Here is a 27,211-nt window from a genome sequence, read left to right as displayed (position 1 = left end):
CTATCACTGACTTGGGCCGGCTGTGGTGGGTGGCGGGTGAAGAACTCGGTAATGTTTTGATGACTGGGCGACCTTGTGCGCATCGTGCCCGCGCCGCTTCCCGCGTATATGATGAAAAATTCCGCGTTAAGTGAAAGTTCAGCTCTGGCGAGGCACCGCGTATATGATAAAACGCGTTAAGTGAAACCGCGTTAGGCGGGGTAATACTGTACATGTATAAGATACTACCTACAATCCCAGGCTGTTATTACATTGGTGTTTACCCTGCCTTTGAACATTGCGATCTGTGCTTTACAATAGTACTGCTCTGTATATTATTGATTACTGTGCATTGCTGTTAATGTTGTGACTTTGGCATGTTATTGAGTACTATACTGACTGTTCATTGCCCTGTACTATTGTGATATTGCGTACTAAAGTGACCCCCCCCTGCTCTTGTCGGCTAATAGGTGGACCTGGTTAACAGCTATTTACTGTATTCCCTTATGTTTTTGACCTTATGATGATTATTTTGTTTATATTTTTTGCACATTCTGTATGATTGAATGTGTGTGTGTATGTAATAAAGTACTGTACAAGAAAATGAAGAAAATTACGTTCATATACCCAAAATTTTGAGTTGAAGAATAACATATCACACAGCTCGCCCTCACCCATCTGAGTGCTACCGAGTGGCGAGTTGGCCAGGCGACTCCACTACACAATTACGTGCCATCTCCACGGATATTATTTCTCGTTATCCCTCGTTTAAGATATTATTTCTAATTTCTGTTTGCTCAGCAATCAAACCACTTAGTGATCAGCTTTTCAAGACTGCATCCCGATTGCCAAAACGCATCCCTGTACAGTATCTCACCTTTTTTCTCTCAAGAATTTTTTTTTTCTTTTCCCTGTTTGGGCATTTAACATTTCAGTGACCATAATCACCAACACCAAGTTGATGGTACAGGAAATGGTTCAAAACCTATATGGTACAGGAATTGGTTCAAAACCTATCTTTGTATTAGGTAGGCAGGTAACTTAAGCTTGTTTTGATTATGGTCACTACCTTAAGGAGTTGTGACCCTGCCTTGCCAGGTAAAAGGGCATTTGAAAGTCTATATACTATAATGTCTAGTTCACATTCTGTAAAAATGGGTTGGTAATAGGAAGGGTATCAGCCATATAACTTGCTTCGTATCTGCCTGACGGCAACCAGGAAGCCATGCCATCAGGTAATCACGGTAAGCGTGGAAAATGTCCATAAAACAGCGATGGTACCACTTCACATAAAATGACTAAATTAATTGTTTATACAGAGGTGAGAGTTGCATCTTCCCTCAGTAATTTTTTCAGACCACTTAACTTGAAATATACCCTTCCTTTATTCTTTAAACATGTGGGTTGCAATACTGCACATCATATTTTGTTAAATCACTTCAATTTGCTGGAACCATATAACTATGCTGTATTGTGATAATGACTCAGTTCTTTAAAGATATATTTTTAGTGTTAGAGAGATCAGATCCCCTATCATGCTGATCTAATATATCAAGAAAATTTAAATTTTATTAGGTAATATGATCTGACACATTTGAAATACATAATACCACATGCTCGCCGAGTCAAATTATGATTAAAAAATCAGGAGCATTCAATTTATTTTCTTCATGAATGAAAAAACTCAAATTGGATTTCGTTCCCGCTGAAATTATGTACCCTGAGAGGTTTAATTCACAAAATCGTTCATCTAGATTCTATGAAATCTGTTGTGCACAAATAGTTGTTTAAGGTAGAAAACATTAATTACCGCACTGAATATAAAATCAAAATATATATCTTAATACTGAAGCTGGCCATCATTTTTTATTGCAAACTTTAAAGTTAACAGCATTTCACATGATTGGTAGTAATAATGAAATAGACTTCAGTTTACAAAATATAGTTTGTGTATGTTCCCTAGTACTGGGAATAACATATCCATCAAGTTATTTCTTAAAATTAATTTTATAAAATGGTGTTTACATAAAACACTGGGGTCAGTGTATGCCAAGACCCTAGGACTAGTGACTTCCTTTAATTGTTAGCTTGGTGGTCAAATTATATTTCCATTATTCCTTATCCACATTAACCTGGCAGAGGTACCAGTGATAATACTGACTCTCACCATGTCCTAGTCTGTGCATTCTCAGCAGTGATCCCATTAATTTTATAATCTTATCTACAAAATTAAATAACCAAAGAGCAGAAAACTACATAACCTTATGAAAATGGCTGTCAGAGTGATACTGTACTTTTGTAAACTGCAAGGAACAATTGTTCCAAGTATCCTATGAAACAGGAGTTGGTGTAATGTGCCCTCTGATACAAATACAGGTATAAATATCTTTTACCAAGTCATTAACAAGGATATTAAACAAAGAAAACAGGGAGAGCGAGAACTGACAAATACATGGTACAGGTAGTGTGTATGCATGATTACAAGACAAATACTAATGATATACTGTACTGTATTCTTAACATATATAAACAAATGGAAAAATCATTAATACAAAGAATGCTAAAAACAGAACAAGATCATTAAATCTGTAATAAAAAAAAGTTGTTATTAATGTCTATAACTCTCCCTTATATGGTTTAAATTATTATTACCGTATATAGTAATGCAGTACGGTCTTCTCCTGGTATTAACTGCAATTCAGGTTTAGTAGCAATGTGGGACATTATTCACATTTGTATGAAACTATTATCAAGCCTTTTCAAAATACTGGTCTAATTTATAAAAAAAAATTCATATTTCAAACTCCCAAACATCCTAACCACAACAACAACAAATGCAACACAATCACTGCTCCTGGACGAGCTGGAAGGGGGTGTGATACTGTAGTTTAAGCAGATAAGGGAGATGCTCCATCCACCAAAGAGTTCTTCATGGAGTTTTGTCGTGTTGAATTCTGAGCAGCTGCTATCATGTCTTCCCGGGAGCCTCTGTAGGAGAAAAGTGGTTCAGTACTATATGGAACTTGTTGGTTCATCCATAAGTATCATCTTATCTGACGACACCACAGCCTTTCAGTCCTTTATAGGGAATAATGGCAATGTAGCACAGTACAATACTTACATCCAGTGACGTAAGGAATTCTTGTCACAGGTATTTGTATACCCTGTAATACAAACAGTCTCTCCTAGACTTACGACATATTCGACTTACGACAACCCGGATAATACGACGGCCATGGTCGTATAAAATATTTTTCACATTATACGTATTTTTGAGTCCCGACGTTAGTGGTCGCACTATGTACTGACAAAATTTTCGTTTGTAATTCCCTTTAAAATGGCTGGCAAGTGTAAAAGTGAGAGTTCTTGTGGTGCTGAGAAGAAAAATAGACACCCATTTTAGAATTTCTATGTATTATTTTCGCCTTTTCGACTAACGACCAATTCGACTTACGACCTGGTCGTCAGGACGGAACCCCGTTGTAAGTCGAGGAGAGACTGTACAGGTATATCTTATTACCAATGACTAAAAGTCATCCATTACCAATATCTGAACTGCTATTAAATGAGATCTGCAGTTAAAAAAATAATAATAATAATATCCAATACAGTACAGTGACCCCTCGTTTAACGAACACCTCAGTTAACGTAATTTCGATTAACGATCTGCCTTCCATAAGGATCTTCAATTCGGTTAACGAAAAAAAATTCGCTTAACGAACTTCTTACGAACCGACCTCAACATGTTTTCGCTTGCACTGACCGGGCAACCAGCTTTAGTATCAGTCCGCCAATACATTAATCGGTTCTAGGGCTTAAATTCCTTACTATTTTAGTAAATATCAAGAAGTTTATACTATTCAATAATTTTAAAAGTTTAATATTCAATTTTTTAGTCATTTTAACAATTATTGAACATAATTGAAGGTAAAGTGACTAGTTTAATGCGCGGCATCCAGCCTCTTAACACAGCAAACAGGAGTTAGTCTCTCTCTGTTTTCACTGGAGGTAACATCTTGCTTGAGACTCTCTTCAACTAAATGCTTTTTTCTGTGTTTCCAAGCAAATTATTGGTCATTTTGAAATATATTTTACATATTGACAATATATAATGCAGTGCAGTGTTGATTTAAAGAAAATAATCTTGAATTACACCAGAGAGCTAAAATTTTATGGGTGAAATGGCACCATGGGGTGACTTCTCTTCCACCCCAATGCCTTCTCTTCTTCCTTCTCCTCCACCCCCATTCTAAATCCCATCATCATCATCATCCAGGAGCCTTCTACATACACACCTCAAAGTAAGTGAACTTTTCTACCAGTTTTGTTGAATTTAGGAAATTTTCGGTGAGCTGGAACCAATTACCCAAAAACCCATTGAAACAATGGTTTCGGTTAACGAACTTTTCGGTTAACGAACGACCTTCTGGAACGGATTGAGTTCGTTAACGGAGGGGTCACTGTACTTCACTTATTTTCATTAAACTTCTAGAGATTAATAGGAAAAACTGTTAAGGCAGAATTGAATTAAAATAAATAGTATTTAAAAAAAAAATCACAATTTGTGCAAATGTCTACTCAGTGTGCTTAAAGCCACAGTACATAAAACTCACCCTTATTACAGTACAGTACTGTACTTATAATTAGTCATTTGAATAATAGCCAGTAAGTTAGGATACGCTGCAAATCTAAATGATTAACAAGATTTTCCTAATTATTCAAGAACAAGTACAGTATCATCAATAAATAAATATTCTTTAGTGTTCAGCTCTAAGTTATAAATACAAAATTCAACACTATATCAAGTTAAGCAAAATAAACATCAATCATGCTTTCTTGGCACAGGGGACCTCGCAGGTGTGCTTAGAATACGAAATTTCATATACAGGGTACAGTACCCTCCATTCTTTTGTAAAAATATCATAACTCTGTTAGGGATATGTAGTGATAAACCATCGGTTTGTTTTAAATTTCATATTAGAAACACAACCAAACTGGACCTCCACTACAGGTATACATGTATATACACACACTCGGTTTATTTTTAATTAAAAACCACCATCAAGTACTGACACTTTCAACATGTATCATGCTGATGCAGATAATTTGTAAAAATACTGGGTAAACATATCAATAGCCCCTTAATTTGCAGCAATCAAAATAATTTATAAATTAACACCACACTTCAGAGAAAAAAAATCTATGAAAGGGCTAATGACCACATAAAAACTGGGTTAACAGACAGCATCAGTCACTGTATTTGAGTTTGCCCAAACCTAATCTAAGTGCTGGGAGTCCAAAGTGTGGGTGCACAGTGTATGATTTGGAAGCGACTTGGAGAAAGTAGACACTGCACAGTACGGTATTCCCTTTTTCCCTGGGATGGTGGGGTAGGTGTTAAGTCTTAATATATGAAGCTCTCAATAAAAATCCATAAAAGTGAGTGTTCACCAGCAAAAACCCAGCCTAATTAACACTAATTCAATCTGAACACTTTACTAATATACATGTACTAAACATGTAACTTTACAGTACCTTTATCTAGATTCTTCTTTACTGCACAAATATAATTTATTCAAGATTAATATATTCACCCAGCATCTTCATGAATCAGCTGTTAAAATGAATCTGCTCAACAAACAAGTCATGTGTTCAATACAGGGGCAGAGATGACCAAGTGATTAATTGTGTATCAATTTCTATAAAACAAAATGATCAAATTGAACTTATTATCTAATAAAAAATCTATTAACTGTACCTATTAAGTAACTTATAAAAATACACGCAAATTTTAAATAATATTAGCCCATGGTAGACACAGGTACTGCAAAATTAAAAAAATACAGCAAGATGGTAGTAAAGGTATACAGTACAGTATATACATGCACGACATAATGCTCAAACTTTCAATAAGCATAATTTGGACATTCTATTGACTACTACACATGCCTACACTATAAGAAGAAAACCAGAAACCAACATGTAAGTGGTTGTTATCAAAACGATCGATGGTGCTTGTTATAAAACTGTTAGCTGGTTCAAGTGGATCGCCAGGCCTCAGGGTCGTCCACCAAGATGGCACTTTGAGAGTTGACCGGCCCAGTGTTTTGCTGAGCTGCAGCGATCATATCCTCCCGACTTCCCCTAATACACATTATTGTTATTTAGTGAAAAAAAAAAAGAAGAAATAGTCTTGAAAGAATTAAGTTTTGAAAGATGGTGTACATGAATAAGTAATTGCAACAGCAGACACTACAAGATTACTCAAAATCAGAACTGTGTTGAGCCCCTTGATCTTAAAAGGGCCTTTTGCTTATTTCATCCTTTGCCTTTCTTTAATTTCCCAAGTTTACATTATGTACAGTACTCAGACGATATGGGCATACATACAGTACACGATCTCCAGTCCAAATTTCTTTGGTCTGAGTAGTACAGTATTCAAATATGGGGTATTTTCAGATAATAATTATTGAACTTTTCACACAAAAGGCTATAAAAATCAGCTGATATTAATACACGGATTTACATTCAGCAATGTTCTTATTTACATCACTCTCAGCATAAAATTTATCAGCTTTTCATGTGACTTCTTGATATGTCACCTAGTAGTTATCAACACCATAATGTTCCTTCATGTTATGCACCAACTTACCCTTATCTAATTTATGTTGACTTTCAACTTTCTGCATAATGAACACACTCCCTCTTCACACCAGTACACACAGCACTGACGTTTGGACATGTGTTGGATGCCATTGTAATGTCACAATAAACGTAATTACCATGGAGATATGTGAGAAAAGCACAAAGCCAACCACCTTATATTAAAAATGCGAGGCACTGACAAGAGGGCAACAACCTTGCATGAAAAATGGAGAAGCAATCTTCAGAAACTCAAATGCCATTTTAGTATATTTTAATGTGTGGGCATTAAAATTTTGGAAGTTTTCAGATTTGGCATTCTCAAACTGGAGATCATGTACTGTACTGTACTGCACAGTATTAAGAAAATGAGAAGTGGAAGATTAGTAAATGGTGTATCAACCTGAGGATGCTGGTAGGAGAGGAAGACCCACATGGAGATGTAAGTAACGGCAAAGGATCAATAAAAGTTATGTCGATGAGCATCTAGGAATCAGCAGTGTTTGTAAATGAGTTACTTTTGGGGATGGACTTACTGCTGTTGTGCTTCTGGCTTATGGGAAGCAACAGGGATAAACTTGACTTTTAGCTTTGTTGAGGTAGGGAAGTACCACAGCAAATATTCTCTTTCACAGCAGTAAGAATAAAAGAAAGACAGTGAATGAAGGGAGAATGTGTATGTGTGTATTTAGTCATTTCCAGCCAACCTGCATTAAACTGGAAAAGACTCTGAGGTAGGCAGCTGGGGATAATTCCAAAATGGCTAGTAAACTCTGAAATCAAGATGATGGCTGCAACTGTTGTGATATGTGCTGTTTAGGTAGATAATGTTATTTAAAAAAAAAATGTCACTAAAGAGCAACCTTTGCTTCCAACCCATGATTTTCAAGTGAAATATGATGAGATAAGATGAGTGTTCATATAATTCATCTCCCAGCTGCCAGATGGGGGCATTGTTTACTGTCCTACACCCCCAGTATGACTTGCACATTTATATGAGAGAGAGAGAGAGAGAGACGCTTACTGTTCTAGAGAAAATTTTGACTACAAAAAAATAAAATAATCAGTTAAACTCCATGAAATTTTTTTTTAAATTTGCAGACCAATTACATATAACTTGCAATGTTCTCCTCTTTTATGTGAATCATGCCGAGCACACAGCCAACAAGTTTTGAATGCTTCCCACTCCCACAGACGTCTGTTTACTCCACAATGGTACTAACTCTCAAACTTACACTTGATCCACAATATTGTATCTGGAAAAGGCCTATAAGTGATATTACCGGTAATGTGGCCAAGCAGTCAAGGAAAAGTATCAGTACAAATGTGAAAATGCAGGTCATAAGATGTGTGGAGGCAAGTGAACACCAGGTTGATATTGGTCACAGCTTGAGTTTTAACTATATCAACCATTTAAACCATTAGTAGGTAGTAGACAGCCATCAAACATGGAGGTACTACCACCTGGGAAGATAATGGAAGCATAATGTGTTGTCTAATGGTAGACCCTGCTGCCATATGGCATCACAAAAATTGTGACCAAGTCCCAGGTTGCTGATCTGACTTTCTGCTTCATTTACACGCAATTGCAGGGTCTCAATTGTTTCTCTTACCATTGACAACACAACATACATATATCATTTCTCACTTTTGATCTTTTTTTGCATTTTTGTATTTATAGTTCTTTATTATTAATATTATTATTATTAGTTACTGTATTATTATCATCATTATTTTATTATTTAATTTTTGTTTGTTTTATCATAAAATTTATTTATTATGAATTATTATGACTATTATTTATTATTATTATTATTATTACATTTTCGCCTCCCAGGCCCCGATGTGGGTCAGTGACCTGTGTCTGGGTGGGCTAATCCCCATATATATTAAAAAAAAAAAAAAAAAAAAAAAAGTCTAATGGTAGACCCTGCTGCCATATGGCACTACAAAAATTGTGACCAAGTCCCAGGTTACTGAACTGACTTTCTGCCTCATTTACACACAATTGCAGGGTTTCAATTGTTTCTTTTACTACTACTGACAACACAACAAATGAGTACATACTGTACTGTATATCATTTCTCACTCTTGATTTCTTTTTTCGTTTTTGTATTTATTTACGGTTATTATTTTTTTATAGTTTTTATCTATTTTTATTTGTTATTATTATTATTATTATTATTATTATTATATTTTCACACCCCAGGCCCAAATTTGGGTCAGTGAACTGTACTTGGGTGGGTTAATTCCCGAAAAAAAAAAACCCTCATGAATGTAGAAAAGGGATTCTGCCAAATCCATCAATACTGTAACAATAGTTCTTACAATCATGAAAAGTCAGGAAAAATATATTTCTTAAGTCAGGAAGTATAAAAACTTTACACTTGGTCAGGAAATTTGATAGCTTTCTACTGGCCAGGAAAGTCAAGAAATTTAACTTTAACACTTTTTATAATCATATAAAATCCTTGGAATGTAAGGTTATGGCAGTCCTCTGTCTGAGTAGTGTAATGTACTAGATCATAACAAAAATTGACTAATTAATTTCACCTTTTTTTCCTTGCACAAGTTGCACATTCATCATAAAAGCTTGGTATCAATTTCTCAACAACACACATATTGGCAGAGGACTTAAAGGTGATAGGTGGTGGCGAGCCTTGCTTCCAGAGCTTTCTAAAGGATATTTTGAGTACTACCTGATGGTTTTAGACTCAAAATATCTACATCCATGAACTTCTCATGGTATTATTTACTTCATTTCTCTATGTTCTGAGGTCTGTATTTGCTATGATCAGGATCGGTGTTTGCCCAAGAAATGCGTAACATCTAAATGGTAGGAAATGTAATACGCACAGTAAACGTACGACTTGGAAACTTGAAGGGATTTGTGTAACTCGAACAGGTATCTTCACCTTGTTTTATGAGCTTAGTGAAGGTGCCTGCCCTTGGATGATACGAGTACATCTTGCTTTCCGCAAAACTTAAATCTTCTTACAGTACTTCAGGTTGAACCTCCATATAGTTTGGGATCCAATAGTTTGGCAGCTTCAAGGGTTCAGCACGATTTGTATCTGGCGGCCCCAGTTTTAGTTTGTGAAACTGCCGCTTGGCCAGCTGTCCAGTGGGGCGCCACTGTAACCCATGATAATCAACAACATTGTTTACAACTGCCACAGCTCACTTCTTATGGTTGGTGCTTCTATATTTATCTTTACCTGTATTTACAGTTTACAGTATACTTGAGTATAGCTCAAGTTTTTATGATCAAATTTTTACACAAAGCGTACAGGAGCAAATTACTGTACAGTACTGTAGTATATACGCAAGTCTGTTTTTGAGGGATTAAATTTCACGTAATTCTGTGGGTCATTTACAGTAAACAATAGATACCCAGGTCATGCTTGTGGGCTTGCCTACCATACCCCTAGATTTTCTGTATGTTGCAATATTTAGAACTGTACACTGTACATGCCACTTTAAATCTACAAATATAGGGTAAGTGAAGACTGACAGATAATTTTCTTTTCATTTGCATCCGTTAACATCGATGGCAGTATTATTGCCATGGAATAATTATCATAACGTCAAACACAAAAAGGAATAAACATTTCTTTGTGCACGAGTTAGCAGAGGAGCAGTGTGTGTGTGTGTGTGGGGGAGGGTTGCCAGACAGTTGGCAGAAGCAGCATCTCAGCTGGGCTGCATTACTATGGCAACTGTTGAGGTCAAGCAGCCAGCATCTATGCAAATGGCAGTTGTATTAAACTTTCATTTAGATTCCCTAAAAGTTTTAGCAGCCTTTTTTTGTCGAGATTGCAAACAAACGTTAGAAGTAGCACAATTGTTAAATAACATAATAAAGATAGGTAGCATGGTTAATGAATGCTGGGAAATAGAGTGCTGGGAGTTGAGTTTGCTTCAGCCTTTTGACTTACCAAGGTAGGCTTTAAAAAATAAATATGGCTTTGCTTAAACACATGTATACCATTACATTTATCACACATGCAAGGTATGTGTGAACTCTTAACATGAAGAAAGTTTATTCCCTTTTAAGTTTTTGACCTTATGATAATTATGAATTATATTGCTCCACCTAACTGATTGTGAAATGCAATTACTGGTAGGTAAGACCATCTTTTATAATAAATCCCTCTGTTCCTTCAAAGTTTTCTCTATCAGTCTTTCTGCCTTAAGTACCTTGTATCAAATTCTTTTATTGTTCTTTAGAATTCTCACCTGGGAACTGCCTTACCCTACTATGCTATACATAGCTTATGGCGACCTGTGTTGTAATGGTCAACATGCTCACCTCGCAAGCGAACGGACTCGAGTTCGATCCCCAGGCATGGTAAACCTGCAGGCAAGTTTCTTTATGCCATTTGCCTCTGTCTACCCAGCAGTAATTGGGAACCTGGATGTCAATCGATTTACGGATCATGCTCTGGGGTGATGGTTAGACAGTGCAGTTGGTAAGTTGTTCGGTATTCTTGGACTAAGCCCTGATACTGGGTCATGCAACTCGTTAACTCAGGGTGTGGTTGTTGTGTTGGCGACAGCTTCTACACCTTAAACAAATTCACGCCTAGGTGGCCCTCCTCATTACACGAGGGGCAACCATTATTTATACTTTGCTACTGTGTGGTTCACGTATTATATACCTGCATTTTTACCAATTACAATCAGGGCTCCTGCATTTTCAGCAGTTTCATTTGCAAGTCTTTTCCGGGTTTTTTCTAGGACAAAGGCATTTTTCAGTCTCAAAACCACAACCAGCAAAGAGTTTTTATCACATTTAAAGATGAAAGGCCAAGTTTGACAATTAATCTCAAGCTGTGGTTGTTTATGTTATTGTATAACCTTTGAATACTGTACTGTACTTGACCTGACTTGACTTTATCTAAACAGGCAAAATATTTAATAATGTTAAGTTAATCTTGGTCACTGACTGCATTAAGCTGCCTTTGATAAAAAAAAAAAGCCCCTCATGCATGAAAATAATTTTCAGATCAGTATTATGTTGACAAACCTATCTGAAAATTGAGGTCATGTGCCCACATTTCACTCTTAATTTATGTTTTCCTTTCAAATAAATTTATCTTAACACTGGACCCAACCTCTTTCAGTGGATATGTTTTTGCAGGATTAATGTTTTTTATACTTAATTTTCAAAAATAAAGAGAAGAGAAAAAGATAAAAAAACATAAATGAGCAAGCAGGGTTTTACGTACATTACACCAACATTACACCTGTATGTATTACTTACAAGCACATTAGCACATACAACATAACAATACCAATACTAATATTTTGACTATTCTAGAAAAGAAGGTGCTTTGTTGAAAGCACCTTTATATGGCACTAGTGGTAACCCCCTGCAAATCAGTAGATGCTGGTGGCGTTTTAATTGGACCAAGACTCTTTCCACTGGAAATCAAAATTTGTATTGTTATGTTTCCTTATTTTACTGTAAACTCTTTTTTTTTTCTGAAAATTAAAATATCCATTATTCTGGGTTTTTTTTATAAAGTAATACTGTTCTAAAAACTAGTCATGAGTACTAAATTGTGACCTAATATTTCTACTGTCCATACTAAATACACTCCCCACAAGATTGCCTTTTACACTGACTCAATGGAGGAAATAAGTAATCATCTCATTACAGTAAACCCTTGATAACTTGGCATTCGATATCTCAGAATTTCACATAATTCAGCACAGATATGGTCTCGAATTTATAAAATAACTTGGGACATGCCGAGTTATATAAAATTATCTTCGAAAATCTCGGAATAATTTGCCGCATGGGTAACAGTGACGCCACGACGTAGCGTCGCTCTCCACGCTTGGGTCAGTCTGGCACTTGTTATTGCTGCGGTCGGGTGTGCATTGCCTATCTCTCCACACTTTGTTCTCTGCTTGTCCTCTCCTCATCAAACATCACTGATATGTCATCTGCACCTTCAAAGCTCTATAGGAAGGGCATGAAGCTCAAGTCCCTGAGTCTTCAGGAGAAGAAAGAAGTGCTAGACCGAGTTGATGTTAGGGCATCCATGCGTGTGGTGTGTGAGGAGTTTGGGATCAAGTCCAGCACATCTTACGACATAAAAGAGAATTGCGACAAGATACCACTTCCAGCAGTGCCAGTTTCCTACACAGTATTTCCCCATAAGTGCCACATATCTTGCTGTCATCCGACAGCGAGTGATTATACACTGTTCATTGTCATCTTTTTGTGTTAACATAGTGTTTAAGTGAAAATACCTGTACTGTTTGAGTGAAAATAATGTACTCTAGTGTTTAAGTGAAAATCAAATTCTTCATTTTATAAAATGAACTAATTACATTAGTACAGTATACTGTGCAAAAGCCGCAATGTTTACTGTATACTTAGCGTCCCCCTCCATCACTTCCCCCACCTGTGTCACCTACCATGCCTCTGTGTTACCTACCATGTGTCTGTCACCTACTATGATGCTTTTTTCTTTGCCTGCAGTGCTGATTAGTTATTTTTATTTTATTTTTTCTAATTACATGTACACGTACAGTATATGGGCTAAAGCCCCATACATACCGAGTTATCAAGGTGTTACTGTATACCCCAAATTATAATTATAATCCAGACCACAAGAAATATATTATAATTTTTGTAAATCATTTCCACAGTACAGTACAGTACACAGTACACAGTGTTCACAGAAGGTTCACCAATTCTATTTACATGATCAATGTTTAATATCATTAGTGTTGTCAAGGCTACTCAATAAAGTAAATAAAAAAATATATGCAAAAATGGGCTGTGCCCCTTAATTACACTTTTCTTCCCATCACATCTCTCACAAGGTGATGATTTACCCCCCAAAAATATATGTACTATTACCTTCACAGATAAAGTGGAATAAATTATAAAATGTTTATAACCTGAATGCTAAGAATACCCCTACTATGATATCTTCATTCATAATCAAGTCAAATATTAATGGCAACAGTTACACAAAATAGTTACACTACTGTACTAACAGTATTACAAAACAAAATTGTTCAACACACTTGGATTGGTAAGCAAATATGTATGCGTTCGACCTCACCCACTTTCATTTTCAACTTCATGATCGGAAAAATCTCATCTCTATAAGTACTGTACAGTACAAGTAACATTTATAATGGAGAAAGTTTAAAAGTCAAATTTTAGTTACATCTGTCATAAATTTGGAGTTAGACGAGTTAAACCAAACAATGACTTACGATGAAGAGTTATCAGTGGATGTCACTAATGGTCTCGGGTAAAACAGTAATATAAGTGCAGGCTTAGGCAATGGATGAGAGTAGGTCCCCCTATATATCTACTAATGCAAACTGTATAACTATGAACAGCATTTTCTTTAACCTTGCATTGTGACTTCTCTTATACTGTATATCATTACAAATGCTATCAATTGACATTTATGATCAAACATTGAAATGTTTAAAGTACAGTAATACAGTGTATCTCCATCAGCCGGAATCCCTCAAACCCGGAACTCTCTTAGGGATTATGGGGAAACTTTCGTCGTGGCCCTCGACATCTCCAAAGCATTTGACAGGGTATGGCACAAGTCTTTGCTATCTAAACTTCCCTCTTTTGGTTTCTCTCCCCCACTTTCTTTTCTAATCTCTAGCTTCCTTGAGAACCAATCCATGGCAGTTGTTGTCGAGGGATCGATCTCTCGTTCTTTCTCTATCAATAGTGGTGTCCCACAGGGTTCTGTTCTTTCACCTACTCTCTTCCTTCTTTTTATCAATGATTTACTTCACACTACAACTAATTCTATCCATTCTTACGCTGATGATTCTACTCTTCACTCTTCTTCACATTTTCCCCTTCCTCCTAACTCTCAAACTAGATCTGTTTCTAGAGCTCATATCATTAATTTTATCAATGAGGATCTGTGCAGCATCTCTGAATGGGGAGGTAGAAACTTGGTTAAGTTCAATAGAAATAAAACTCAATATTTACCAATTACACTTTCTAAATTAGACAATCTCCCACCAATTACATTTCAGGACGCTATCATCCTGCCAAACTCTGAAATAAATATGTTAGGCCTCACCATTTCCTCCAATATGTCCTGGAAATCACACATTCTTAATATAGCTAAAGCTACCGCCCGAAAGTTGGGAATGCTGTACAGATGCCGTAGCTACTTCACTCCTGAGCAGTTGCTCCAATTATATAAGGGATTCATTCATCCCAACTTGGAGTACCGCTCTCATATCTGGGGTGGCTCTTCTGTCCAACTGTTAGATAGGGCAGAATCAAAGGCAGTTCGTCTTACTAACTCTCATCCTTTAGTCGACAATCTCTCTTCACTTTCTCTTTGCCGCAATGTTGCTTCACTCTCTCTCTTTTACAGGTACTTTAACGGGCAATGTTCGGTGGATTTGGCATCTTGTGTACCAACGGCAAGGCCGTGGGCTCGTAACAAACGTCTTGCCCGCAGTGCCCACTGTTTCTCTGTGGATGTCGGTCACACGAGAATAAACCGTTATAGTACCTCATTCTTTCCTCACACAGCCAAACTGTGGAATGCTCTGCCTTCTTCTGTGTTTCCATACTTATACAATCTGTCTCACTTTAAAAAACTGGTTTTCCGGCATCTTCGTGGTGTAGATTAACACAGTACAGTATAACCTTTTTCTTCTCTATTTTCAATTTCTTTCTGTTCTTTTTTTTTTTTGCCCCCAGGCCCCGTTGTGGGTCGTTTGACCTGTGCCTGGGTGGGCTAATTCCCGAAAAAAAAAGCCGGAATTGAAATTTTCTCGGAAAATCGTTCCCAAAGCCAAAATTTTCCGGAAAATTACGGCTTTGGGAACGATTTTCCGAGGAGCAAATTTTCCGGAACATTCCGAGAAAATTCCGGGGATGGAAGAGTTTTTTCCGGGTTTGAGAGATGCAAATCAGGCGCATTTGCTGGAAATTCCAAGAAAAATTTTCTGGGGATGAGGGATTTTTTTCCGGGTTCGAGAGATGATGTAATGGGCAATTTCTGTTACTTCCGAGAACATTTTTCCATTACCCGGAAATTCCAGGAATGAGGGATTCGTTTCCGGCTTTGAGAGAGTCGTCTCGTTACCCAGAAATCTCTCATTCCCAGAAGTGCTCTGCACCAATTGTTCCGGCTAATGGGGATATCACTGTAATTACAATTTTCATAACCAGAAAAAATTAAAAGTACAGCAAGATCAATGGGTCTCTTGATTTTAAGTTACAATACTACTACGAGTATAGTCCTCTGTCAATGGGGTAATATAGCTTAGTTGGCAGTGCTCTAAATCTCCACCCCAAGAGATGTAGGTTCAATCCCTTGACTAAGCAGGGTTGGTTGGCCAAAATTTGCCGTGGGGTGAATTGAACTAGCCACTCAACCTATCAAAATACAGGACGAGGCTAACTCATTCTGCTTCTGAGTTGTCATTTTGCAAATTGTTAGATTACGTATTCTATAAGCATACAACTAACTTATTTACTGATGTATTTGCTATTATTCTAAATCCTTTAATGTCAAACACATTTGCTGAATTAATCCCAGTCATCAAATGAGGTTACCGGGTACCCTTTTTTCCTACAACTAAATTTGGCACCACTGTCAGTGACAAACATGGAAGTTCAGCCACTGGATACACTGATAGCATCTAATGATAAATATAAAAACAATGATGATAATCAAACTGATAAAGGCAATGGCTTGTGGATGAACATGTATGGTAGTTTTGAATACAACTGATATTGAAATTCAAAATTATCTTACATACAAGTTATGGTGGTTTATGTTTTGTCCAGTTTAGATTCAGGACACCATCTTCAACTCTCCATAAAACACAAGTTGGGTAACCTTGGGTTTGGCCAATCCAAAAGATTACATAACACCAGATAACAGCACACACTCTAATCAGTTACAGACAAAACTTCCACCTCAGGATCAGGAGTCACAAGCACTGATATTACAATAGTGTAAAACACTCCATTGAAATACGTTGTAACAATAAATGAGATATGTGATAATAATTAAGATTAATACAATATGATGAATTTGCTGATTACAGAAATAATTTCCAATATTGATGGAAATTAAACATTAATTAAGTTACATACTCACCAACACATTCTGCTGGAGCTTCCGTAGGACTGACCACTATGGCCGGTGGCTATCAAACCTAACTCAATTCTACACTCCTACGTGTAGCCAAACTGGCCTTCTGTCTTCTCCAGTCATTACTCCTGAACAATGTCTTGGTTATTGATAATGCAAAAGTGAATCAGGCAGAATCCCTAATCTCATCTTCACTGACAAAGGCAAACTCAAGCTACCTATACTACCATTATCAACTTGGTACTCACCTGTCTCCACATGTCTTATGAACTGCACTTTCACATCATGATTTTCCTGAATTGCTTTGCCACATCAACAGCAATATCAATTACATGTCTTTTTCCAGGCATTATGGGTAAAATATAAGTTAAAAACAGTAGACACAAAGGAAATAAATGCACAATTCTGGGAAACATTCAAAACCGGCGGTGAATAGAAATCAGTGTAAGCCACTCTCATTCACTGTGCACTAAACTTGAAGAAAGAACAAAAATGTTGCATGTCACATGGTCACACACACAACTTTGGAATTGTTTTATAGATAATACTTCTCCTTTTTTATATAGTAAAAAAATATCTACCACAATAATGAGCATTATTACAAAACAAATTTTTAAGAAAGATAGATGTGTGTGTTTAATAATAATAATAATAATAATAATTATAATAATAATTAACGGTTTATTGAAAGGGCATGGCAGCCGGAAGGCTGAAAATATACAGTTACATAATTGGAGAATGGATCATTTGATTGACAAATAATATACAGGTAACATAAAAGTAAAAGAGTGAGTGAGTGAGTGAGTGAGTGAGTGAGTGAGTGAGTGAGTGAGTGAGTGTGTGTGTGTGTGTGTGTGTGTGTGTGTGTGGCACATTGATAAAATAATGCAAAATAAACAGTAATTCAAAAAATGGAGAGCAGGAAGGATAGAGGAAACCAAAAGGATGAGTTGAAAGGATGGGATGGGAGACACTAGAAGTGAAGAAGATGGACATCCCAGAAACAATGGCATATACTAACTACAGGTATTTGTAAATGATAAGAGAAATTTTTGGTGAAGACTGTGCTGCTGGTGAATGATGCTGGCTTGAGTGAAGCAAAAGAAGTAACACAGATGGATATTGAGGAGTACATCATCATCGCCATTCTAAAGCCATTTTCCTTACTTGTGCGGGTTTGGTCTCTTGCAGCTTCTCTTAATAGGTTTTTATCTCTGAGGTCATTCCTCACAAACTCTCCTTTGTCATTCTTGGCTTACCCATAACTCTCCTCCCTTCCACATTCACACCCAATTGGTCTCCACTCTCTCCACATGCCCGAACCATCTTGGCCGACTTCTACACAAGACCCCATCAATATTCTAAATACCCAGCTGCTCTCTTATCTCTGAGCAGACTTCCTATCTCTCAACATCACATTAGCTCACTGAAGTCTTTTATTGCCCATGATCCATTGCTATGCAACAACACATTTCTATGCTGGCAAAGAGAAGGTCCTCTTATTTGTCAATAAAGCCAAACGCTCCCAAAACTTACTCAAGCCACTTCTGACTCTTGTAATTAAGCTAATTTTGGCACCACCTCCAGCATTGATCATGTCACCCAATTAGCAGAACTCATTGGCACAATCCAAGAATATATCTCCAATGTCAAGATTTCCCAGCCTTCCTAACCCACATGATTAACTGCATATACAGCACATTTAAAGTCAGTAACATCCTACATTCTACCATTTACTCCACTGTACTTCTTGTGTACCCACTTTCCACACTCACTGCACATTACTGAATTACTGCATAACGTATTTTTAACAGACAACACATGGCCAATTTTCAACATGTTAATTAGTTTTTTTTAGTCAAATTCACACTGATACCCTTCAAGTCCATTCCATCCTTCAATTTCTTATATTTGTTCACTACTAACTGTTTACAACACTAATTTGAGAACACATCTATAACAGCAGCAAGAATGAAAACATAACCGAGAATAATGGAAGAATGAATTTATTTTCATTTGATTCCAACTATCCTTTATTTTAGCCAGAAAAGACTTGAAAGTGAAAAGAAATAGTAATGCAGTAATGATAACTAAATCTTAACTAATGAGCAGTTTCATTTTCACATAATTAAACACACACATCGACTTCATCATACGTACAGTACTGTATATCATCGAAATATTTGGATTTAATCTTACAGTCATGGAGACACCCTTACAATAGATGTGGCTTCACTTCAGTTCAAATGCTAAAATATTAAAATATTAATTAGGACAATACTAGATACTCAAAGACTGTACTGTACTCACTTTTTGCCAAGAGCCATCATACCATACAGGACACCACACAAGAAGAGGAGCCCAGACCCAAACACAGTTGACAGCCCAGGACACATAATGATGGCCGGTAGAGACAAGCTGAAATATTAAACATTTAATTAAAAATAATGTTCACAAAGACACACATACCAGTAGTTAAAATCAAGGATTGCAATACAGAGTATTTTTATCTATCCCTAGTATCAGGCACTTTTAAAAAGAATCACTCCCTTATGGGCATGAGCTCATGTGCAGGCATCCCTGCATTACAGACATTCAGGGTACAGAAATTTGCCCTTTGGACGAATTTATTAAATTAGGACCACTAAATGTGGGACATATGACGATTTGCCCTTATGGAAATTTTCAAGATCGTTAACACAAAATTGAAAAATCCTCAAAATTAAAACAAAAATTCTGTATTTTCATACACTTTTGTTTACTGTACCAGCAAGCATGGATATGTGGCATACCCAAAATGCCAGTCTTGTTTATATCTAAGAGTTAGTAATGTGCAAGCTTTACACTCTCTTGGTTTGCCTCTGCCTCCCAGTTCCCACAGCCACTATCACCTCAAGCAGAAATCAACATCATCATTTCAGGTGAGTTAAATTAAAATCTTTTGTGTATTATCATCATATTTTATCATAAAATATAGGATTTTCCACTTAATGTGTTTAAAAAGGTTTTTTCCATTTGTAATTTTTTATTATTGGTTTCAATGGAAAAAATTTGGGTTAATATTGACAAGATACTCGTCACAGCCTAATTTAGGCCCTAAGCTCGCACTAGTGGCACTGCTTCATCTTTCACTGCAATAAATTAATAAGGCGCTCAATTTTGTCCTCCGCTCAGTGTATGTTTACGAGCCACTCAGTCCAAGTGGCTTCTCTCGGCCACAAAGCATGTAAAATTACACCATATCATAGTAATTTGTTTCTGTTTAATTGCCAGTTAGATAAGGTTAAGTAGGTTTCTTTGGTTATGTTGGTGTGGTCTTATAACAATGCTTTAGCCACTTGTGTTTCTTATCAACTAAGGTTAGGTTAGGTATATAAAAATAACCACCTTTTAACATATTTGCCCAAACTACGACAGTGTCCACTGCAAAACACAGTGAGATTGCGGCATTTTAAAATTCATTTTCTATGAAAAATCGGCGACGGGTATGTTGTCAATACAGTACTGTAATTACCCAAAAAAAATTTGAATTACAGAATTTCACTTTACAGAAAATTTTTCAAGAACGCATTCCTTCCGTAACATGGGAGATGCCTTTGTTTCTCCCACACTGATTTACAGTTACATGTTCATACAGTACTGAGTGACTGCAACTCATGAGACTACTCCCTAAAAATATCAATCATGCTAAACATAACAAACATTTAGTCTGTGTACTAATGAAAAAAATTCAGGACATAACATAGATTTCATAGACATACCATACCTAAACCTTCAGCACAAACAAAATAGTGTACGTACAGTACATTACAGTACTAATAGCATGTAATCTCAACTAACATCATCTTAACAAACAAACATACATTTTTCACTTACACAATATAGAGGACAGCTTTTTGCCATTGTGGTCTTCCCTCTACCCAAATCGAGTATTTCTGAACAAACTCAATAAACATACAGCAGCATGGGGCCTCGGCAGAGATTACAATGAAAGCTGCTAACCTGTGAAGAGATATTAAGTAATAAAAGATTATGAAACAATTCTTGACTCTGAGAAAACAGGTTGCACATTGTAATTCATAAATACAGAAGTATCCATCACGGACAAATCAGTATTTCACTTGACAACTTTCCATAAACTACAGTAGCTATATGGGTTTATAGTACTTAAGTTTTGGCGTGATCCTCTTGTTTGGGTTGTTGGGCATAATCCATGCACATATATAATTTTTTAATAATGTAACATAATAACTAGCCATTTTCAGTCAGAAGGATGCTGGTGGTACAGCAGTAATGTGCTTAACTCTCACAACCATTCAAGGGTTTTAGCCTCGGCCCGGACACACGCAAAAAGGGTTAACCAGTGTGACCCTACCAAGCATCAGAGGTTTCCCGGTCCCCATTTTCCTCTTGTACTAACACTGGATAGAGCACCCTAACGGCTAGTGAGCTGATAAGTGGCAAAAATTATATTAAAATATAAAAAGAAATCTTCAAGTGATCTCAGTACAGTATGCAAGTACACATGCAATACCTTCTCTTCTTTCCAATACAAACACACACAAAACAATTAAGTGACCTAAGTAATTAAAGCCTCTCCAATTAAGTATAGCTACCGTAAAGAAAGGGTACAGTTGCTTACTGAATCACCTCATGACCTTGGGGTTGCTGGTTCATGCCCATGGCACCTCCAGTTCACCAAGCTGAGAATAATCACTTAACTTTGGAGTTGGGTATGTGAAAGTAGTCAGGCACAATACCAGCCATGCTGCTAACTTCTTTATTGAAAATTGGCTTATAATAGTGTACTGTACTGTATCTGCATTTTTCCAATGGGCTGTTAGGCCCATGGGACCAAGTACCGTATAATTTTTTCACTGTGGAGGAACTTTAGTTTTTAGTCCTGTCACTCTTGTGTAAACCACACTAAAGGGTGTTCAAGATGTGCATGTAAAACCACAGGGTTGATCCTGAAATCCCCTTTTCTCTCTCAGCCCATAGCAGGATTGCTTCTCATAATAGCAGGCTGACAGTTGGGACACTCGTTACCCTCAGACAACCCCTATTTTTCTCTCTCCATTAGCCCCCAAAATATTGTAAGTTTCTCCTTACCTACGTAGCATGGATGTCTAATATCTCTTATGTACGAAAAATAAAAAATAAATCACCAGTCAGGGACACAAAAGTATAAATGATTTAATGAACTCAAACAATATGAACAACTGAACATCATTCACTCAGTCACTTATGAGATCTGGATTTTCAAGTTTGTTTCACAGTACAGTATATAATACTGTGCACCTACCAGGTACTATCCCTCAAAGAACATTGGTAAATAAAACTTCAGCTCATTAACAAAAAAAAGTCACATTACAACAAGCACAGACATGATCATGACTATTTAGTGGTTCATGTCTTAATATTCCTCTACTAGTTCCTACCTACTGAGATAGAAGTACCCTACAGTACAATGAACTTATTACACAATCTCACTACAGGTACAGGGTACCACTAAAATAAACACAAAATTTGATTTATAATACAATCATTATCATATAAATCTAAAAACTCATATTCATCCATCCAAGGTAAAATAATTATGATTATCTTAACTGTTAAAACTTGGTACCAGTATATGAAGAGAGCTCATCTTTACTGATAACCTCAAGTTGCAATACAGTACTTACATCTGCCAAATTCCAGCAACAATGCACCAAGGAGTAATAGTGACACAGTTGAATACTCCAAGACCCATGGCAACTGAAAAACAAAAGTAATAATGTTCAAAGCTGTGAGAAGGATGTGGTGATGTACAGTACAGTGTTGCTTAATATTTTGGGTAACTTCAATTAATACACTAAAGATGTAAAGAAGTTCAGCAAATTCAATACCTGTATTGTATTCAGAATTGTTCCTAAAATAAGACTTGCTCTTAACAAAACTCAAACCTAAAATTTTAACCCAGTGAGTTGCTGACTATGAAGTGACAACACAAATCCCTTCATCCTTCAGAATTTTATTTTTCCTTATAGAAGTTGCAATAATCATTGATATAAGGAAAACAAGGCAATGCAAGTTCTTAAAACTTGGCCTCAGCAGCAAGCAGCCCCATGATATACTGTACAGTATACTGTACCTCTCCAGTAGTTGTTTACTGAAGCACCTCTGACGCTCCAACAAGTGAAAACCGATCATCACTGAACTAAGTCTCAATTTATCAGAATGAAACCATTCCACAAATTTTTATTCAAATTCAAGCTTGGATGGCGTTGCTAAAATAAAACACATACAGTAAACCCCCGATAACTTGGCATTTGATAACTCGGAATTTCATATAACTCGGCAAGGATATGGTCTCGTAATGTATAACTCAAGAAATCTCAGCATATCTGGCCACCTGCATCACCTACCATGCCTCTGTGTTATCTATCATACCTCTGCTTCACTTATCATGCATGTGTCACCTACTATGATGCTTCATTCTTCACCTGCAGTGCTGGTGTTATTTTTTTAAATTTAGTAATTACATGTACTGTGCACATATGTGGGTCAATAATTTTTATTGTTGTATTTTTGTAGGAGCAGGGAAGTGGGCTAACTCGGCAAGGCCAGAGCCCCTTATGTGCTGAGTTATCGAGGGTTTACTGTATGTATATCATAATTATACTGTACTGGTAATTCATTAACATTTTGTTTTAATTTGGCACTCCAGCAAATGGTAAATATTTATTAGTTGCCAACACCTACTTATATATTGAGTCTTATATAAGGAAAAAGAGATTAAACAAATTACAGGTGCTCCCCTACTTACGAACAAGTTACGTTCCTGAGGCTTGTTTATAAGTCCAACTTTACTCCTGTAGATACCGAACATATTGTAAAAAATGAAAAGATTACGGATATTTAGTACAGCTATACCCTTTAATACAGCCTTAAAACCTGGCTCACTCTTCTCCTCTTAGGTAATGTTTGTTCTATCTGGAATTTTCTTCAAAATAATTCAGTCTCGTCCACATTAAACACCTGTTCTGGCAGGTAACCTCCCTCAGTGATGATGTTTGTATCTCTGAAAGTTTGCAAGTTGAACGTTCTTAAGTAGAGGAGCACCTGTATTCTATAACGTTTCCATCGGGAATTTATATTTTATGAGTATTTTAATCGATAAAATTGCCAACAATATTACATTTTTTAAAGTAGGCAGTGCTTGGAAGTAGAGAGAAAATGTCGGGTAAAATGCTAAAAAAAAAAAACACTAAACAAACTTTTGAAAACCTGACCTAACATTTTCTAACCTTTAAAAATCCTAAAACTATAAAAAAAGTTTACCTTATTCGTGTTTTCACTGTTTAGTAGGTGATGGCGTTGTTTTCGGTGCTCAGATGAGGAGAGATCCATAAACAGAAAAGTGAGTCTTAGCATTTTGAAAAGTTAGGAGACATTAGATAAGGTTTTCAAAGGGGTGTATTACCAGGTATCATCATTTTGGTCATCCTGCAAATTTTGGGATTTTAAGTTTTGCAATCAGTAGTTTAAACAATTCTAGGACTCGTTTCTTCCGTAGCATTTCTTCCACAAATGATTAATTTCCGATAAAATCTAAGTTAGATTTAGGTTAGGCTGAAATTATGTTTTTCCAATGGTTTTTGATGTGTTTTGAATGATTCTGACCTTCATTTCTATCACAAATGGCTACTTTTGTGATTTTCCCCCACCCAAACCCCTTATCGTTAGATAAGGGAGGAGGGAGGGGTAGCTCAAACAGTAGTGATTTGTAGTAGAATCATAAAATTATTCAAAACACATCAAAAACCATTGGAAAAACATAATTTCAACTTCCAAATAGGTGGATGACTGAAATGATAATTTTACCTTCAAAGGTTTGCTTGGTGTTCTTTTAAGTATATTACCCCACATTTTCCTTCTACTTCAAAGCCCTGGCTGCTTTGAACAACTAACATTGTTGGTAATTTTATTGGTCAAAATACTCAAAAAATGTTAATTTCCGACAGAAACATTGTAGAATAAATTATTCATAGTTTTTCTCTTTCTCCCTGTATAAGACTCAATATATAAGTAGGTGTTGGCAACTTCTAAATATTAACCCAGCAAATGACTCTAGTGCAGTGGTTCTCAACCTTGTTTGCCCCATGCACCCCTTTCACCATATGTCAGAATGTCATTCCCCCCTCCTTTCCAAGATTGTCTGCCTCAAAAAGTGCATTCCAAATAATATGCATATAATACTGAAAATCCTTTATTTTTTCCAAATTAGTACATATACATTTACAATTTTACATGGATTATTTTTATAGTGGAGTTTTACAAATTAAATGCCAATTGAAAATGTTGATGGATTTATAAAACTTGAATAAAAGTAAAATAGTTTTTTATATTTATAATGAATTACTTAACAGACCAAACTGAAGCATAATGCAATAAACAAAAAGTTCAATAGAATACCAGGATATTGTAAATTTGTAATTAATTTTATTCAGATGAAGATTACAGTCAATGAGAAACCTGTGATTGTTTTTTCTTCGCCAATTCTGGGATACGCGGAGGAGTGCTTGAAAGGGCACAATGCAGGTCATTTTCTACCTCTAATCTACTACGTTGCTTCGTTTTAATTTGCAACAGAGTTGAAAAGCCTGACTCACAAAGATATGTCGACACAAACGGAAGCAATGCACGGATAGCTCTTTCTGCCACTTTTGGGTAGGAATCGCACATCAAGGGCCAAAATTCTGTGATTGATTTCTCATCGAACATATCTCTTGCTCCCGAATCAGTTTCCGGTTGAGAACCCCTGCTCTAGTGAATGGAATGAAGGCATTACTTGACAATGTAGCATTAAACAAAAATTAAAACAATTGGGAAAAATAATAGAGTTCTTCAGTTTTTTGGTTGTCCTCACCTGAAATTTATGCATGAACCTCAATGATTGCAAATGCAACCTTTCTTTTGTCAGGTAGAGTAATATTCTGCAGTTAAAGTGACACTGAACTTCTTGATAATCACCCAAATATTTGGCGAATTTAAAGTATCACACCGGTCTTTATTTCCGTATTAAAAATATGTATCTCATAATGTTTACACAATTCAAAGACATTTTCCTTCCATGATATTTCCACCAGAAATTAAGGATAACCGAGATATTAATTTTTCAAGATTATTACTTTCGCTCGGTCACAAGTGTTGCCATGATTTGTTTACTTATGGCGGAGGTGGTCTGATTCCCTGCTCACGCATGGCTCCAGGCCTCCGATGGGAGGTTAGGTTAGGTTTTCTTGGTTGGTTGGGAATATAATTTATTTATTCTAAAAAAATCCAACTTTTTCCGTTATGATTGTTGGGTGGTGGGGTGTTATCTACAAAACACGTGATTTTCGGTGGAAATGAATATGAAATTCGTTCGAAACTCTTCTATATACATAGGAAAACCTGTTTTTAATATCGAAATAAAGACCGGTGTGATACTATAAAATGACCAAATATTTTATTTGTTAAGTCCCAAAACACACTCAACACTCACCCATGAAAGTACTTAACATTACCCAGGCCCTGAAAAGTTATGTAATGATTACTGACATATTGATTTTTCTAATACTGGCACCATCACAATTCTAAATAACTGGTACTTGTCAAAAGCATTCTACTTACAAAATGAGAATAACACTTCATAATGACAATATGTTCAAATTGACACTAACAGCCATTGTATTATTATTGGGGATTTCTGGCTTTCATTATCAGTTTTTCTCAGAGTTTAATTGGGGAAGAGAGTTAAAAATCCTGTGTCACAAAGCCAGGTTGTGTGACCCTATAGTTATTGAGTGACAGGCGTAAGGGAGTTAAGCAAATTGGGCCAGCAACATTTGCGTTCAATATTGTACTTACTTATGCCTCCTCCACAACCTACACCACGAGCAAGATATTTTTGCCACCACGGTAGATCCACCTGAGGTGCTTGAGTTGCCATATCTGCTGATTTCTTGGTGTTCTTAATATAATGTAACTTCTAAAGGAGATTTCAGCAGCCAACTAGACCGACCTCGTCGATGATGGTGACAGCTGACAACAAATGACGGCGAGTAACACCTGGGCCTCAAAGGGGTAACAATTACCAACTACTAGATCCATTACTTTCACTTTGTTATAGTTTTGAGACACTATTTTTATTATTATGTATAAACATTGCTTTCATAATCGTATGACTGTTTTACTACTAAAGTTTATTCAAATGAAATGCCCTATTGCTACGAGACTATTACTTCGCTGCGTGCCTGCTACAGCTTTATCTAATCATCATTCTAATGTTTTACTTTTACTTTTATCCTCTGCACCACTGATCGGCTCGTTAGTCGCTTGGGCTCCAATGTATAATTTAATGAGTCATAATGACATACCACCATCAGTGTCAAGACCTGACTGAATGACTCGGAATAGGCAGACTGTACTCC

At 36.4% G+C, this 27,211-nt stretch overlaps 1 protein-coding gene across 4 annotated transcripts; it reads right to left on the bottom strand.

Annotated features, from left to right (window-relative positions):
- Positions 1–1,391: 1,391 nt before the first annotated feature.
- Positions 1,392–26,853, bottom strand: LOC121857683 (calcium channel flower-like). 4 transcript variants are annotated; one of them, XR_006087253.1, is made up of 6 exons: positions 26,649–26,853; positions 22,439–22,511; positions 20,628–20,753; positions 19,062–19,169; positions 5,960–6,123; positions 1,392–2,967 (listed from the first exon to the last, which is right to left on the bottom strand). XR_006087253.1 is itself a non-coding variant. In XM_042353755.1 (6 exons), the coding sequence occupies exons 1-5, from the start codon at positions 26,728–26,730 to the stop codon at positions 11,973–11,975; spliced, it is 465 nt and encodes a 154-aa protein (XP_042209689.1). In that variant the 5' UTR covers positions 26,731–26,852; the 3' UTR covers positions 1,392–2,967; positions 11,971–11,972. The 4 variants fall into 4 exon arrangements, 2 of the variants coding, with proteins under 2 accessions (XP_042209689.1, XP_042209687.1); XR_006087254.1 differs by lacking the exon at positions 26,649–26,853 and adding an exon at positions 24,078–24,507; XM_042353755.1 differs by lacking the exon at positions 5,960–6,123 and adding an exon at positions 11,971–12,048 and having other exon boundaries at positions 26,649–26,852.
- Positions 26,854–27,211: the final 358 nt, after the last annotated feature.

This window comes from Homarus americanus, unplaced genomic scaffold (assembly GCF_018991925.1).
Source record: "Homarus americanus isolate GMGI-L3 unplaced genomic scaffold, GMGI_Hamer_2.0 scaffold16712, whole genome shotgun sequence".
NCBI lineage: Eukaryota > Metazoa > Arthropoda > Malacostraca > Decapoda > Nephropidae > Homarus > Homarus americanus.
Note: the sequence above shows the minus strand (reverse complement) of the source record. Positions and strands in the feature narration are given on the sequence as shown.